Source organism: Epinephelus moara, chromosome 20 (genome assembly GCF_006386435.1).
Source record: "Epinephelus moara isolate mb chromosome 20, YSFRI_EMoa_1.0, whole genome shotgun sequence".
In the NCBI taxonomy this organism is placed as follows: Eukaryota; Metazoa; Chordata; class Actinopteri; order Perciformes; family Serranidae; genus Epinephelus; species Epinephelus moara.
Window position 1 is genome coordinate 38,144,313 of NC_065525.1, and position 17,665 is coordinate 38,161,977.

The 17,665-nt window shown below is 44.7% G+C and overlaps 1 protein-coding gene across 1 annotated transcript; it reads left to right on the top strand.

Moving 5' to 3' along the window:
* Positions 1 to 5,186: 5,186 nt before the first annotated feature.
* Positions 5,187 to 17,545, top strand: LOC126407810 (BTB/POZ domain-containing protein kctd15). The gene is made up of 5 exons (XM_050073034.1): positions 5,187 to 6,015; positions 8,138 to 8,313; positions 9,200 to 9,344; positions 12,784 to 13,086; positions 13,323 to 17,545. Exons 1-5 carry the CDS (start codon positions 5,989 to 5,991, stop codon positions 13,482 to 13,484), a joined length of 813 nt encoding a protein of 270 aa, XP_049928991.1. The 5' UTR covers positions 5,187 to 5,988; the 3' UTR covers positions 13,485 to 17,545.
* The last annotated feature ends 120 nt before the right edge of the window (positions 17,546 to 17,665 follow it).

Below are 17,665 nucleotides of genomic sequence, written 5' to 3' on the forward strand. Positions count from 1 at the left end.
CCCTCTGCAGCGAACAGAACTCAGACCCCTTTGAAGTGAACAGAACTCAGACCCCTTTGAAGCGAACAGAAGTCAGACCCCTTTGAAGCGAACAGAAGTCAGACCCCTCTGAAGCGAACAGAACTCAAACCCATATGAAGTGAACAGAACTCAGACCCCTCTGCAGCGAACAGAAGTCAGACCCCTTTGAAGCAAACAGAAGTCAGACCCCTCTGCAGCGAACAGAAGTCAGACCCCTTTGAAGCGAACAGAACTCAGACCCCTCTGCAGCGAACAGAACTCAAACCCATATGAAGTGAACAGAACTCAGACCCCTCTGAAGCGAACAGAAGTCAGACCCCTTTGAAGCAAACAGAACTCAGACCCCTTTGAAGCGAACAGAACTCAGACCCCTCTGAAGCGAACAGAAGTCAGACCCCTTTGAAGCGAACAGAAGTCAGACCCCTCTGAAGCGAACAGAAGTCAGACCCCTTTGAAGCAAACAGAACTCAGACCCCTTTGAAGCGAACAGAACTCAGACCCCTCTGAAGCGAACAGAAGTCAGACCCCTTTGAAGCGAACAGAAGTCAGACCCCTTTGAAGCGAACAGAAGTCAGACCCCTCTGAAGCGAACAGAAGTCAGACCCCTTTGAAGCAAACAGAACTCAGACCCCTTTGAAGCGAACAGAAGTCAGACCCCTCTGAAGCGAACAGAACTCAGACCCCTTTGAAGCAAACAGAACTCAGACCCCTCTGCAGCGAACAGAACTCAGACCCCTTTGAAGCGAACAGAACTCAGACCCCTTTGAAGCAAACAGAACTCAAACCCATATGAAGTGAACAGAACTCAGACCCATATGAAGTGAACAGAACTCAGACCCCTCTGAAGCAAACAGAACTCAAATCCATCTGAAGCGAACAGAACTCAGACCAGTTCACTTAACCTGTGCCTTGTGAGCACAAAGCGCTCCAGGTTCACTTTGCTCTCTGCCGTTGTATTGAGCCCTCTAGATCACATCCTGTTGACCTGGGACTCTTGAAAAACAGATGAAACCACATCGGCCGTAACGCTTGCAAGGATGCAGGACGAGGAGTGGTTTGGTCCACAGAAGATACTGCACGTCTCCAGATGTGGACTGTAGAACACATCAAACAGCAAAAGTCTACAGCACAGAAACACTAAGGTTTCCTTCCAATATTAAGTTCATCTGAAAGCGAGGGGCTTCATAACCGCACGGCAGCGCCACGTCAAAGTAAAAACCAAACTACATCAGTATATTAAATATAGGCTATAGTGTGAACACAAAGAGGACTGAGTCCCTTTTCTGTTGGTCCACTTTAAGAGGACTGAGATCTGTTTGTTCTAAAAGGACTATGTGAAAACACCCAAAGAGACCATGTGGATAGGAGTGGGTATGGAGGGGTTAATCATCACCAGAACAACAATCATGATCATTTTAAATCTGTCCTCATGTAGTGGACATCTGTCGATCCAGCTGTGGACAGTTTGGACATCTTGTCTTCTGTTTTTTTGCTTTAATGACTTCTGTGAAGTTTGTTTTAGATTCTTTTCTCTGATTCTTTGTCCACATGAACACGTCTAACTGAGACGGTAGAGACGTCTGTCCACAGAGACACACCTGACACGACATAAAGACAGTTACGTCTCCTTTTCTTTGTCTCTTTACAGGAGAGAGACACATGACGTCGTGTTTTATTACAGTTCAGTTTTCTCTGAAACAAACTGGAGTTTAATCCTCAGTGTGACACAAAGGGACAAAGATGTGTTTAAATGTGGACGCAGTCTGTTTCTGTACCTGAGACTGTCTTTAAACTTCCAGACTGAGTGGACGTGATGGAAACAGGTGACACGTTGTGCCTCTGTGAGAGTGAATCAGCTGACGTCAGATGGACATACGGAGACGACCTCGAAGCCTTAACACTGCCATTTCACCTTCATGTGAATATTAATAAATGTGTCTTTTTATCCACAAACTGAGACCTGATGGTTTTTATTTGTCAATGACACTAAGTTTATCATCAGATCAATAAATGTCTTCTGTCTTTAATGTTTCAGTTTCCCTCCAGGATCGAGCACATGACGAGGATCAAACACTGACAGTCACACTGAGCCTTTGAATTAAAGGCACTCCAGCTGAACTACACTCAGTGGCCACTTTATTAGGTACACCTGTATAATGTAATCCTACAGCTCAGCCATGAATTCTCCCTTGACAGAGATGATGATGTCACTATTTATTTATTATGTTTAAATAAGGAAGAGGTGACTTTGTTGGGGACTATTTTCAGCAGCGGATTAATCTACATTTGGTGCTGTAGAGAGTACAAGCAGGACGATGTGTGTGTTGATGGTGATGAAGGAACATGTCAGTGACATCGTGATGTGATTTGGAGGAGGAGGAAGAAGATGGGTTGATCAGCAGACTCCTCTTCATCACTAAAATGTGACTCTTCAGTGACATCTAGCGGCAGCCGCAGGAACTGCAGGTGAAACCTTTAATATTTAACATTCAAAGTTTCACCCACGTTTTTAAATTGTGTTAAACTGGAAACATTTGTGTGAACTTTTTTTATTAGTGTATGAAATCTTAAGGCCAAAAACATGTTTTGTGAGGTCACAGTGACCTTTGACCTTTGACCACCAATTTCCAATCAGTTCATCCTTGACTCACGGTGGACGTTTGTGCCACATTTGAAGAAATTCCCTCAAAGTGTTCTTGAGATTTCATATTCACAAGAATGGGACAGAAGGGTAAAGGGACGGACAACCCGAACCCCACTCTACTCCTCTCTTCCTCCTCTCTTCGTTCTCGTCCCCTCCTCATTCTTCCCTCCTCTTACTCCTTCTTTATCCTTCCCTCCTTTTCCTCCCCTCCTCCTCGCTTCATCTTCCTCCCCTCTTCGTTCTTCTCTTCTCATCCTCCTCTCTTTATCTTCCCCTTCTCTTCCTCCTTTCCTCCTTATACTCAAATTTCTCACCAACCTTACTCTTCCTCCCCTCCTCTTCCTCTCTCTTCATCCACCTCTCCTCTTCCTCTTTCCCTCTTCTTCCTCCCCTCCTTATCCTCCTCCTCCCTTGATCCTTGTCTCTTTCTCCTCCTGTCCTCTTCATCCTCCCCTCCTCTTCCTCCTTCCCTGCTCTTCCCCCCTCTTTATCCTCCCCTCCTCTTCTTTCCCTCTTCCTCTGCTCCTCCTCCTCTTCCTCCCCCCTCCTCTTTCTCCTCTCTTCATCCTCCCCTTTTAATCCTCCCTCCATCTTGCTCTCTTCTTTATCCTCCTCTTCTTCCCCTACTCATCCTTCCCTCGTTGTTCTTCTCTCTTCATCCTCCTCTCCTTATCGATCCCTCCTCTTCCTCCTCTCTTCTCAACTCTTCCGCCATTCCTCATCTTCATCCTCCTCGTCCTCCTCTTCCTCCCCTCCCCTTCTGTCCCTTTTCCTCTGCCCCTCCTTATCCTACTCCCTTGATCCTCGCCTCCGCATCCTCCCCTCTTCCTCGCCCTCCTCCCCTGCTCCTCTTCCTCCCCTCCTCCCCTCTTCCTCGCTGTATAAAGAGGAGTCACAGAGTAGGAGCCTGGTGGTGCCTCTGGCGGGTTTAGGAGATATTTAAATCTTTAAATTCCAACACGCTCCTCTCGTTCTTCGTCTAATTGAAGTAACTGCAGGCTTCTTTAATTAGAGACAGAATCAAGTCAGTGAAGGAGCTGCTGCTGCGGGCTGTGTGTGTGTGTGTGTGTGTGTGTGTGTGTGTGTGTGTGTGTTTAATGTAACTTGTTCAGTGTGTCTCAGTAACATACGAGTTTCCCATCAGCCCCTGTTGTATCACAGTGTGTCACAGGGAAACCCCTCACACAGTCCAGCACCAGGTCTTCAAACCACAGATATGGTTTCAAACCCAGGGTGGGGGAGCCCTTCTGTGTGCATGTTCTCCCCATGTCAGCGTGGGTTTCCTCCAGGTGCTCCAGCTTCCTCCCACAGTCCAAAGACATGCAGGTTAATTGGTGACTCTAAATTGTCCGTAGGTGTGAATGTGAGTGTGAATGGTTGTCTGTCTCTATGTGTCAGCCCTGTGATAGTCTGGTGACTATGTCCTGTCCTATCCAGTGTCAGCTGGGATAGACTCCAGCCCCCCTGTGATCCCTAACAGGATAAGCTGTTACGAAAAATGAATGAATGAATGAATTTGATTAACTCATGAAAAACATAGAAATAACATGTCTTGTTATCAGCTGTGGACCCTCAGATTTACCTGGAGACCCTCTGAGGGAGCGCGAGCCTCATGGTGGGAACCACTGGTTCCTCTGCAGGGGGCGACAGTGAGCACAAAGTTACAGGTTTCACAAAGTCTGAAGGTTTCTGAAAGCTCAAACTCTTTTAATCTGCGCAATATGTTTCTATTTGTTGTATTTATTTCTTCAATTATTGACTCGTCTGTCCTCAGGGTGCAATGATCAGCTGTGATTGTATGAACATCATGAACATATGTTTTCTGAACTGTGTGGTTTGATCATCAGTAGTTGTGTCTCACAGCTCAGTGCTGCAGCTCATGTGTTTGATATCTCAAGTTTTATTTGTGTTGTATGTTTATTGTTTCTCTGCATGTGTCAGTTATTGTTTATTTGCTGTTCTGTTGCTCTGCGTGGTGCGTTCACTGTCTTCAGAGTGACTGTTTTGTTGCTCTCTTGTACAATGATTAGTGCAACTTTAACTTCACTTGATTTAAAACCACAGAGCATTTAAAGAGAAAAAAAACTCCTGACAACATCAGAATATTTCACATATGAATCAGAGCCAAGCTGCCATATTCATGAAGGTTTAAGTATGATACTGTGTCAGTTGTAGCCGTGACAGAAATTCTGCACACTGAATTACTGACAGGACATCACGTGACATACAACATGACACTCACAGTGAAACAGTTTCATCTGTACTTCACCTTAAAACAAGACAAAGCTTTTTTATATCAGTTGTGACATTAATTCATTTACTTCTACAGATTTAAATCAGACTGGTGTGTGTGTGTGTGTGTGTGTGTGTGTGTGTGTGTGTGTGTGTGTGTGTGTGTGTGTGTGTAGCTGCAGCAGTACAGGTGATGGGAGTCTGAGTGGATGGATGTGACAGCCAGCAGCCACACGGACACATCACATCCCGGCTCGGTGTCTCTGCGTAAAGCCGCGCGCACCGCAGCACAAAATGGTTCCTGCAGATGAACGGACCAAAGCTTTGCTGACTTTCAGCCTTCTTCCTCCTCATCATCACAGACGCATCAGCAGCAGCAGCTGCAGCTGCAGCAGCACGGAGACGCTTCAGACTGAGCCGAGAGATGAGGAGAATTAAACGGATCTGTGTGCGCAGCCCCCCGGCGCACATCTCCATCTACCAGTGCGCAATAATTGAAATGGCGCATTTGGCCGCAGGCTGCTGGAGGGGCATAATGCATGACGATAGACGTCATTTGGCTCCAGAGCCAGAGGGATGTTTGATGTTGCTAAAATATATGAGAGGTCGGCAGAGAGACGTGGATGTGCAGGCAGACAGGAGGAGGAAGAGACAGCAGCTCCAGACTGAACCCAGTGTGAAGACAACAGGACGGATTTATGTCCACAGCCTCGCGTTATTGATGGATATTTAATTCTTCTGATAAATCATCTTTCTGTCACAGCAGGCGGAGGATCTATTTTCTGTCCTCGGTTGACAGAAACGAGTTGGGGCGAGCGAGAGAAAAGAATAAACCGCCCCGCGTTATTGTAACCTAATCCTGCCCCCGGGGGTCTGAAGGGCCCCGGGCTCCCTGCTCCTCTTTCAGCCCTCCTCTTTATTCTTCTGGAGGAGACACGGACAGGCTTGTTCACCTCCTTCTGCTTCACACACACACTCTCTCACACGCACACACACACCGGAGGAGACAGCCTGGCGAGGACGTGAACTGAAGACCAGCCGGTATCCGCACATTTCAAACCCCGGGACGGAGCAGACAGACGCCGGTCTCCATGTCGTCTGTGTCGGTGTCCTCTCAGGTAAGAGCACGCTGCTTTACGCCGAGCACGCCACGCACATCTTAACGTGAGATTTACACGCAAAGTTTTCACGTTTACGTTGTAAAACCCCGAAATCCCGAGGACATTCCCCGGGGTTTCGACTGGCCCCGATATGCGCTGTTTCACCAAACTCCTTTTTAAAATACCACCATTTTAAGTCTTTGTTGGTATCTGCACACTTATGTACAAGAAATACAACAGCGCTTGATATTTTCTGTAATGGCTTCAAACAGTATTTAATTCGGCATGCATTATTTGTTCCAAAACAGAGCCAATTTCAATAAAACTTGAACTTTTGCTGCTGGCTAGCTTGTTTTTCCGGCCATCTTTCCCCCGCGAACACGCCGTTTTAAACGGCAGAGATCAGTGTGGGTCTGCGGTAAAAGTAAAATTTATCAAAACTAAGCTTTAATTCGTAGACTAGTCATATGCCGAATTGACCAGAAGGCCGTACACTACAGAAAAACACTCTTAAATCGGGTGAGGCCACACTCAACGTCTGCTTATTAGCAAGGCCGCGTTAAATGTTGAGGTTTCAAAATGGAGTCTGGCGTGTGGCGTTGTTCCCACACAAGCTCGAGCGGCGCTCATTAGGACCAGGTGTGCAGGACCACAGACGCTGAAACAGGTCTCTGTGTGTCCCACAGGCAGCATGAGTTGATGGATAGTTCAGAGGTTTACTTTGAAAACCTGCTTTTTCATCAGCTGTTGTTTTCCTGAAACTTTCTCTCATCAGCCGACTGAGGTGTGTGTGTGTGTGTGCGTGCGCGCGAGTGTGTGTTTACAGACCTGTCCATCACACTGAGTGACTGCAGCTTCCTGTCTGTCTGTCTGTCTGTCTGTCTGCTGTCTTGATTTATTTGCTGTGTGTTGACTCTTAAAGATGTGATGGCCTCCTGCAGATCACTCAGCTGATTGAAATGTGTCTCAGCCCTGAGATAATTTATATAATAATTACACTGTGTGACTTTATATGTGGAGCCTGTAATCAGCATAAACCTGCACTCTGTTATTTCCTGTGATTTTAACATTGAGCCTGGTGCAGCTGAACGGCTGCAGACAGACAGACAGAGGGAGGAGAGGAGAGAGGAGAGGGGGGGCAGTGTTTGTCAGTTTGGCCCGGGGCAGCGTGCCGGCCGTGGGGCAGAGACACTGAAAGCTGCAGCCGCCTCCTGTTCACCTTTCATGCTTCAAAGCTCCTCTTTACAACCCACAAACCTACTGTGAGGAGGAGGAGGAGGAGGAGGGGGGTTCAATTAATCCAGAGTAAGGCAACCCCCCCACCCCCACCTACCCCAGGTCATCCTCTGTTTCATCAGTCTGCCGCACCCTCCATTAACATCACATCATCCACCACTTCACTGATACTACAGTACAGCACTACCACTGCAATCTCTCAGCTTCATGTAGTTACAGTATCAGTGTCATGTGACCAACAGGTGACCTCTACATTTACTGGACTGGTTATAGTAGGACATCATTGGTTGCCGTGGTGATACTTTATTTGTAAAGTCTCAGGTTGTTGTATTTCTGTGTGTTAACAATGGTCGTTAACCTCGTGGTGTCCACAGACTTTTTAGTTGAACTGTGAGTTTAGTCTGTTTCCTGGTTGACTGTAGTGAAGCTTCACTGATGGAGGAGGGTTATATTTATTATTAATAATCAGCTGTATGACAGTAAATATGTTGGCACAACAATGTTCACTCCAAGTGCATGTTAAAGACCTGTGATTGGCCAACGTCTCCTGTCGGGATAGATCTTCTAAAGCCTGAAAACAGAACCAAGAGGAGGTGCAGGATTTTGTTTCACTGACACTTCCGAGTTCAGACCAGTCGATCTGCACCAGGGGCTTCTGGGAAATAAAGTTTAAAAAGAAACTAGCAGAGTCCAGAGCAGTGAGGTGACTCCCCAGCAGTGTTACGCCCTGCCTGGCTTAACGCTGCTGCCTATGGCCATGTGTGAACCTGTCCTAAACCACCCTAAACTTTGGTTTTCAAAGCCATGAAACTCACCGAGTGGTCAGTGGTGTTCGTTGATGTTCTGACAAAAATCATAGCTAACTGTGGTTTCCATGTAATAACCCTGTTCTCACCTGTCGCAGGAGGGGCGGAGCATGTCCAGGATGTCTCTGAGCCGCTCACCTGTGTCCCCCATGACCGCTCAGGGCATCCCGTCCCCCGCCCAGCTCACCAAGGCCAACGCCCCCGTGCACATCGACGTGGGAGGGCACATGTACACCAGCAGCCTGGCGACACTCACCAAATACCCCGAGTCCAGGTAAGACCAACTTTTAATTTGTGACATGACCAGGTGTGAACAGCAGCAGGGTTCAGAGTCACTGAGTCATGTGACTGCTCTGAAGACTTGAAGTTAACTTTCTGTTTCTGTACTCTGAGATAAATCAGCTCCACTCTAGCATGCTCACGTCACAGCTGAAACAGTTATCTGGGAAATGTAGTTTCCTCTCACTGCTGTCTGAGCACAATGTGTATTTCTGTTTCTGTGCACACAGACTCACCGTACACGAAGAATGTGACTGTTCAATTATAATAAAAGCACTAAAGGCAGCAGAATAGTCTCAGCTTATTAACTTCCTGTCCCTCGTTCTTTGTGTTTCCACTCTGTGAGGATAAAGACGGAGTCGTGTCAGAGACAGGAGGAGAAAAGGGAGAATTTAATTGGGTTTTGGAGGACAGAGACAGAAAGAGGAGGTGATGAGGAGGCCTGCAGGAAGGACTGACCCGAGGTCAAAAACTCCTCATCCTGCAGAGTCTCTGTGCAAACAGATGTGTAGACGTCAGCACTTCGCTGAGTTTAACTGAGACATTAAGTGTGGAACATTTTCCTCTTTAGAGGAAACAACAGATCCTGCAGCTTTAACAAAGTCCTCTCACACAGTCAACTGAATTATGAGCTGATGAATGATGAGACATGAAATGATGTGTGTTTAGTATTAATTGATTTTTAGGGCTGTAGCTAAAGAAAGAGATTATTTCTCTAATTTATAAATTTGCAGATTGTTCTCTTGATTATTTGATTCTGAAAAACAGAACAGTCATGATTACAAATGTCCATTTTCAAAGAGATTCATATATATATATCCAGTATCTTGAGGTTCTTGTATAGGTTTAGCCCTCAGCTCTGTGACTCTGCGTCTCTGCAGGATCAGTCGTCTGTTTAACGGCACCGAGCCCATCGTGTTGGACAGTCTGAAGCAGCACTACTTCATCGACAGAGACGGAGACATCTTCCGCTACATCCTCAGCTTCCTGCGGACCTGCAAGCTGCTGCTGCCTGAAGACTTCAAGGTACTTTCACTGGAAAACTGTCACAAAGAAACCATGAATATGATCGTAATAATCTGAAGCTGTTTAACATCTAAACTTAACATATCAAAGATTTATGTCTGTTCTGAACCGAGACATTAAACTGATAATGTTCAGATACTCTAAAGAGAGTTTCATTAATGTTACTGTAACATGACTGGTACAGTGTGAAGCTTTACGCATCTGAACTTTGACCCATGTAGTCTGACCTCTTGTCTGACACACATGAAGCTGGACATATGGATTGATTTGGGGGTTGATGGATGGATTAATGGATTGATAGATGGATTAAGGGGTTGATGGACTGATTTGGGCATTGGTACATTCAGGGAAGGATGGATTGATTCAGGGATTAATGATTTGATGGGAGACAAAAGATAAGACGGTGATAAGGTGGAAAGGAGGTTTCTCTCTAATTCAGTCAGAATTTAAGTATGAGCTGCTCTTTATTTAATGTGCCACTGATGCATGTTTGGTTTGAAACACACAACGGCCGTTGGTGCTGGCAATGTGCTGAATGTTTATCGTCGTCTCTTCCTCATGTTTTTTTTACGTTCTTTCTTCTTTTTGTTTCCCCAAAATAATGCCCAAATATGTGTGCTGAAAAACCGATCTCAGGTCAGAGGGTCACAGACAGACAGACTCATGAAGTTTATTGTTATTACTCGAGGATGCCTCTCGTCTTTCCTGAGGTCTTGCACACTGAAATACAGTAAATGCATAAAATAAAAGTACAGACAAGATATAAAAAGAGTCAGAATGCTAGTGTGACAGCTAAATAATATAAATTAAGGATGATGTAATGATAGACTAGGCAGTACAATTAAACACAGCAACAGAAAGAGAAAGACACTTGCAGACACAAAGTGATAATGATGCAAGACCCTTCACTAAGCCCCGCCCCTTTGTGATGCTCCAACAAGCTGTCACAGTAAGCATGGAGCTCACACTGTAACTAACTGAAGAAATATCATATTTTTGGAAAACTGAAAGAGTGATTCCAGAGAGAAGCAGACAGAGGGGTCTACAGTGTGTGTTTGAAGGATATATCCAGGATGTCAAACTGATTCAGCAGCAACAACAGGTTAAAAAGACAAAGCTAGTTAGAAGCTAAAGCCCAACTATAGGCTACAGAAACTTTGCTGATACTGAACCAGCTGTGTGGCATCACAGTGTGTGCAGATGAACTGTGATTGGCTTCACTCCCGTGTTGCTGCCAGCACCCGAACGTTCATCTGCACACACTGCGATGACACACAGCTGGTTGAATATGAGCAAAGTTTCCCTGCTTCCCTTCACTGGTTCCTGTACAGCAGGGTCGGTCTTTGTTTCACTGTTATAATCATTAAAAAGCAAAAGCAGCATGTGTATACATTCAGTAGGCTATATCTTCAGTAGCTAGCTAGCTAACCCTACACTTTTCAGGGTTTGATTTTGGTTTTGGAACAGGGAAGAAACGTATATCTTTTTCCAACCTCTCCAGGTAACGAGTATCATTAATACACGACGTGCCCCAGGCACAACATTTAGCTCCAAATCCACAAAACCAGCCTGAAAATGAAGGAAATCTAAACGATTGCATTAGAGTCAATGTTGAACCCTGGTCTTAGCCCCCCGTCTATATTTACCATATTTTTACCAACAAGAAAACAAGCTAATGAGAAACACATTTAAACAGCTGTTATCATTTTATCTTGTGTGTTCTCCACCGTACCCATCAATGCTCCAGCATGTTCTGACTGTGAAACCTCTCTGATGAACACATGAAGGTGAACTGCATTACCACAACTAGATGTAGACCCCCGAATACAGCCCAACCGTTAGCATCAGATCTTTTGGATCCCCTGCTGGTGGCGCCTGTCGCCTTTAGGAAGTTTCAGCACTGTGTGTAATGATAAGCTGTAATCTGTGTGTGTAATAACGAGCTGTAGTCTCAAAGATGTAGTTAAAAAAAAAAAAAGAACGACCTTCAGGTCAAACATCTGATTTGTGTTCGTTAGCTTTAACAAACAGCAGCGAGTCTTTGAACACATTCTGACACTTTAATCAGCACCGCCGGCTGCAGAGATCCATCCAGTGTTGCTTACAGCACAGTGTGTGTTTTACTAAATTAGTGTGTGTGTGTGTGTGTGTGTGTGTGTGTGTGTGTGTGTGGTGGGGGGGGGGGGGGGGGGCATATTGCATCCCTCTCATCATCCTCCCTGTAGTTAGCGAGTGCTGCCTCTGTTATTCTGCTCAGAATGACTAAAAAGCCCCGCAGACACAACCCCTCTTTATAAAACACATCTATGCCTCGCTTCCAGTCTGTGGTGGGGGGGTGAGGAGGGGGTGAGGAGGAGGAGGAGGAGTGAAGGAGGCGAGGCTTTGATACAGCGTGAGGCCTGGGGCCAACAGCAGCTCTCTGTCAGCAGCAGTGTGGAGTAAAAAGCTTCTCTTTCTGTGTTTCACCGGAGGAGAAAGCAGCAATCAGCTCAGTGAGAGGAGTTATAATGACACAGAAGTGACGCTTCCTTACAGCTCAGGTTTATATCTGTTAACAAGTCACTGATGGTGACTAGGAGCAGAGGTCAGCTCAGGTTTATATCATGGTTACAGTGTGTGTTGTCATGGTTACAGTGAGTCTTGTCATGGTTACGGTGAGTGTTGTCATGGTTACAGTGAGTCTTGTCATGGTTACAGGGTTACAGTGAGTGTTGTCATGGTTACAGTGAGCCTTGTCATGGTTACAGTTAGCGTTGTCATGGTTACAGTGAGCCTTGTCATGGTTACAGTGTCTTGTCATGGTTACATGGTTACAGTGTGTCTTGTCATGGTAACATGGTTACACTGAGCGTTATCATGGTTACAGTGAGCGTTGTCATGGTTACATGGTTACAGTGAGCGTTGTCATGGTTACATGGTTACAGTGTGTCTTGTCATGGTTACAGTGTGCGTTGTCATGGTTACAGTGAGCGTTGTCATGGTTACATGGTTACAGTGTGTCTTGTCATGGTTACATGGTTACTGTGAGTCTTGTCATGGTTACAGTGTGCGTTGTCATGGTTACATGGTTACAGTGAGCGTTGTTGTGGTTACAGTGTGTCTTGTCATGGTTACAGTGAGGGTTGTCATGATTACATGGTTACAGTGAGCGTTGTCATGGTTACATGGTTACAGTGTGCGTTGTCATGGTTACATGGTTACAGTGTGCATTGTTTGGTTACATGGTTACAGTGAGCGTTGTCATGGTTACATTGTGTCTTGTCATGGTTACATGGTTTCATTGAGGGTTGTCATGTTCACATGGTTACAGAGTGTCTTGACATGGTCACATGATGACAGTGATCATTGTCATGGTTACATTGCCTCTCCAGGGAATGACTGTAAGTTGTCTTCAGGTGGTCCCATCTCTAACCCCGTCCCCTGGCTGTGTCTTTGTCAGGACTTCCCCCAGCTGTACGAGGAGGCTCGGTACTACCAGCTGACTCCGATGGTGCGGGAGTTGGAGCGCTGGCAGGCAGAGCGAGAGGCCCAGCGGGCAACGCCCTGCGAATGTCTGGTAGTTCGCATCACGCCAGATCTTGGCGAGAGGATTGCTCTGAGTGGAGAAAAGGTCCTGATCGAGGAGATCTTCCCAGAGACCGGAGATGTCATGTGTAACTCTGTCAACGCCGGCTGGAATCAGGACCCCACCCATGTCATCCGCTTCCCACTAAACGGATACTGCAGGCTCAACTCTGTGCAGGTCAGTGCTACACCTGGACTACATCAGCTCACACCTGTACTTGATCTGTACTACATCTGTACTACATCTGTACTTCATCTGTATTACACCTGTTTTACATGTGCAATACATGTATGCTGCATCTGTACTACATCTTTAATACACCTGGACTACTATACTACACCTGTTCATCTGTATAACACATGGACTACATCTGTACTCAAACAGCTGCTCACTATCTGTGTATCTGTCTGCAGGTCCTGGAGCGTCTGTTTCAGAAGGGCTTCACCATGAAGGCGTCCTGTGGTGGGGGCGTCGACTCCTCCCAATTTAGCGAGTACGTCCTGTGTCGGGACTTGAGGCACAGCCAGTCCATCACCAGCACCCCGATCCGGATCAAACAGGAGCCTCTGGACTAACAGCACCACACTTTATTAACAGTTTACTCGCACCTGGATCCTGCAGACGTCTCCAGCAGCTCACACCTGAAAATGTGAAACTTGACAGGAAACCTCTGCAGACATCTGGAAGTTAAAATACACTTTGAGAGAGTTTCAGTTCAGATTGAATGTTTTTCATTTTGAGCCCGATGATGATGATGCAACACGGTAACAAGTCAAATGTACATAAAACTGCCAAATGTAAATATTTGTGAGAATAATTTGATCCTCAGCTTGTTTGGTGAATATCGTTCTGTGTATAAAATGATTGCAAAGGTCATTTTTATAAGTGTGTACGGATAATTTAATTCTTTTTATAAAAACTGCCATTTTGAAAATGTATATTTAATGTGTTTGTTAGCTCGTGTTACTATTTTTCATTTGTACAGATGTATTGATAAAAAGATAAAAAGCTCTCCATGTCTTCACTTTTAATTTACGAGGATCAAATTCAAAGCAAACCAGGTTCTTTATCATTTTCTTTATTTAATTTTTTTTGCAAAGGTACAAACAACTGTAAAATTGCATTGCCTGAAATGCGTCAGGATTGAATACAGAATGTAGGAAATATAAATAGTCGCAAAAATTGTGTCCTTCCAACAGATGATACTTTAGCCGGGTGCTCTGAAGACTCTGACTGAATATACAGTACATACACCACAGCTGCAATTATCAGTTAGAGCTATAGACTATACAAACCAAATGCCCGATATGAGGGGAAAAACATTTAAAGCGTTAAAAACCTTCAATGTACACACCCTTTCCAAAAAAGTCATCTTAAAAACTTTCAACCGCAAACCGTGAAGCGAAACTGCATATTCAACTACTCTGACAAATGTATGTGTCCAACAGTACGAGGATTTTCAGACTGTCATTTGAATTCTAACATTTCCCCTTCGCACGTTGAGCTAAAAGTGAAATCACACGTCAGGCGGGATGAAGAAGAGGAGGAGGAGGAGGGTATTGCAGGAATGTTTGATGTGAAGTTATATGGTTGTTAGCCTTCATGAACGTAGCCTGAGTGAGTTTTCACTGTCTGTAGGAGAACCAGCTCCCTGTGATGACTGTTAACTTAAAAACTGTGAATCATTGTTAAAGGGACAGTTCAACATTTAGTGAAATCCTCTTTCTCTCAACTGTACTCTAAATATGAAGCTACAGACAACAGCTTTAGCATAAAGACTAGCAACAGGGAAACAGCTAGCTTATCATAAAGACTGGAGACTAGCTTCACATAAAGACTGGAAATGGGGAAACAGCTAGCCTGGCTTTGTTCAAAGGTAAAAAAAAAAAAAAAAAATCCACCTACCAGCTCCTCTAAAGCTCACTGATTTAACAATCTCATCCTTTAATAAACAAACAAATCAAAGTGTCAAATATATTTCTTATTTAATGTATTAAACTATACTACAACTAACAGTTTATTTAACAAGGCTATGTGCAGTTTTAACGTCTATCCAATCTCTATAAACAGATTCTGCACTTTTATGCGTAATCTGTAGGCAACAAGACAAGATTTTGGTATCGGAGGCATTCTGGTTGTCATTTGTAGTCTGAGTAATATTGACCAATCAAATGTGAACGAGCTTTGGTGTCATGCGGCTAAACAGGATGTGTGGAGAGCAAACCAGGCCAAATGCGTTGGCTGAAAAGCAATCTGGGAACCCATCGACTAACACATGACTAACAGAGATTAGCCCAAATGTTGCCTGGACCTACAACACCTACACTTAAGTAGCCTAGCTAATCAGACTATAAACAATAACCAGTACACAGAAAAAGAAGTCATGGCCTGGATATCTGCCAGCAACACCAAAGCCCCCTAAACATGCCAATTGGTTTTGAGATAAACGGCTGATCTGGGTATGTGGGTATGTGGTGACTTGAAGTGATGACACCTATTAAAAACAGGAAATTTACTTATTTATCAGTTTAGGTGGGTTTTGTTACCTTTAGACAGAACCAGGCTAGCTGTTTCCTCCTGTTTCAAGTGTTTATGCTAAGCTAGGTTTGCTGTTTCCCCTAGTTACGGTCTTAACGCTAAGATAAGCTAAGCTAAGCTAAGATAAGCTAATCTGTTTCCCTGTTTCTAGTCTTGATGCTAAGCTAAGATAGCTGCGTCCACCTGTTTCCAATCTTAATGAAAAGCTAAGCTAGCTGTTTCCACCAGACCCCCAGAAGTGCACCAGGCTCAAACAGACACAAACAGTAATACTGTAATTTCTGGGGTCCGTCACACGATGCTATTGGGCCCCAAAAAATTTTCCCCCAGACACTTCAGTGTATACTTTTTTTTTTTTAACGTCACAACCCCTGTGTAACATTTGAAAAGTCTAAAAGAGCTGCAAGATTAAGCTGTTTTTTCCCCATTCAAGTTAGCAACGTGCTAAACTGGAAGTCAGCCACTTGGGCGTGCTCAGCAGCCATAAGTCTTAGGTGCCCCTGCTCCATGGGCCCAATGATGCGGAAGCAGTGCTGATCATCCGGGTGATTTTAATACCACGGAAATAAGAGCTTTTTTCGCTTCATGCACCACTGAACAACTTTTATGGGAATGACAGGGGGCCTGCCGTCAATGCTGTATCCTGGACTCTTAATATATCCAGGGTTTCCTTCCCGTTAACAATAGTAATGCTAAGCTAAGCTAACTATTTCCCCTGTTTCCAGTATTTATGCTAAGCTAAGCTAAGCTAAGCTAAGCTAAGCTAAGCAGCTGTTGGCTGTAGCTTCATCAGAGTGGTATCAATCTGAATATGTGACTCTGAGAGAAAGAGAAGAAGAGGATTTACCAAAATTCGGAATTGTTCTTTTAACCTTTTATGTCTGTCGGCTGTTACCACGATGACCATGATTAACACTGACTCTACTCGCACACACGCACACACACCGAAACACACACACACACATTAAAATGATCTGGCAGCTGTTTCACCTCCGTCTGTCGACCATCGAAGCTTCACAGTTCTCGCGGTTCACTTTCCTCTGACAACACGACGCTCAATAAAACTCAGGATCCTCGACTTAAAATGCAAAAGTGACGGCTGAATGTGTGACAGATCTGAGAGCGGGAAAAACTTTAAAAAATAAACTGAAGAGCCCATGAGCACGGCGGCGTCCTGAGTGGGCTGCAGAGAGAAAGATGGGACTCTAAAGGCACCTGTTCAGGTACAGCGCTGGAGTCACACACTGACAACGATCCTGTCAGTGGCGGCAGCTCGCTGACGGAGTCGAGCTTCAGAGCTGCACATCACTCACTGCAACATGTTCGAGATCAAAGATGAACTCCAGTGATTCTCCAGATCAGCTCTACGAATTTTAAAAGTGGTATTAAGTCTTAAGTGTCTCCAGAGGGATCTGTGAGAGTCTGATAAATGTCCAAGGTGCATTGTGGGTAATGAAGGTGCAAGGTCTTGACCAGGGAGGAGAATGTGTGGAATAAAAAGAGTATATCTCTGGGTCTGCTGATCTGACAGAGTTTGAAGCTGAGAAATTATAAACTGCTCCACACAGACAGTGTTTACAGTCAGGAGACAGGACGACGTCATGGTAACACTGCAGTCAAGAGTCGGATCTATTGAAGTGGGGTTGTATGAGATACTTATTGGAGAAGCAGGCTGGAGTCTGACATGACAGCTAACCAACATACAGCTGTGGACAGGAGCAGCGACAAAACTTATTTTAGCCACTTCAAAACGCTATATTTAGAATATTTTCACTGCTTTACCTTTCCATATGACAGCCTGTTCCGAAAGGGAAGCTGTTAACGGCTTCAATTCCTCATTTATGCTCTTGTCAAAGCTACCAGACTCCATTTAGAAAAGCATTAATTTTAGTTTGGTGAATATGGGAGCTGCTGGTCTACTGCTGCCTTGATTAGTTCATTAGTTTGTGTTAATGTGTGATTTCAGTGAATCCAAACTAACCCTTTAAGTTCCCAAACTTGGAAAATAGCACAAAGTAACTGACTGATTGAGGCAGCACTACACCAGTAGCTCCTGTGTTTAAATTTGTTAAATCACTGTTTTTCTCAATGGAGTCTGGCTTTTAAGAGAGTGATATAGCGGCTTTATTTTCCTGTTGGAGATCACTGTATGACATTAAGGTAAAGCAGTGAAAATATTCTAAATATAATGTACAGTTAAACTGATAATGATTTTTTT

What these genes read in the sequence shown, in the direction of transcription:
- LOC126407810 (XM_050073034.1), top strand. Translation starts at nt 5,989, where the DNA reads ATGTCGTCTGTGTCGGTGTCCTCTCAG. An exon ending in ACCAAATACCCCGAGTCCAG is followed by an intron (nt 8,314 to 9,199) that starts GTAAGACCAACT and finishes GCGTCTCTGCAG; the next exon opens with GATCAGTCGTCTGTTTAACG. An exon ending in GCAGGCTCAACTCTGTGCAG is followed by an intron (nt 13,087 to 13,322) that starts GTCAGTGCTACA and finishes ATCTGTCTGCAG; the next exon opens with GTCCTGGAGCGTCTGTTTCA.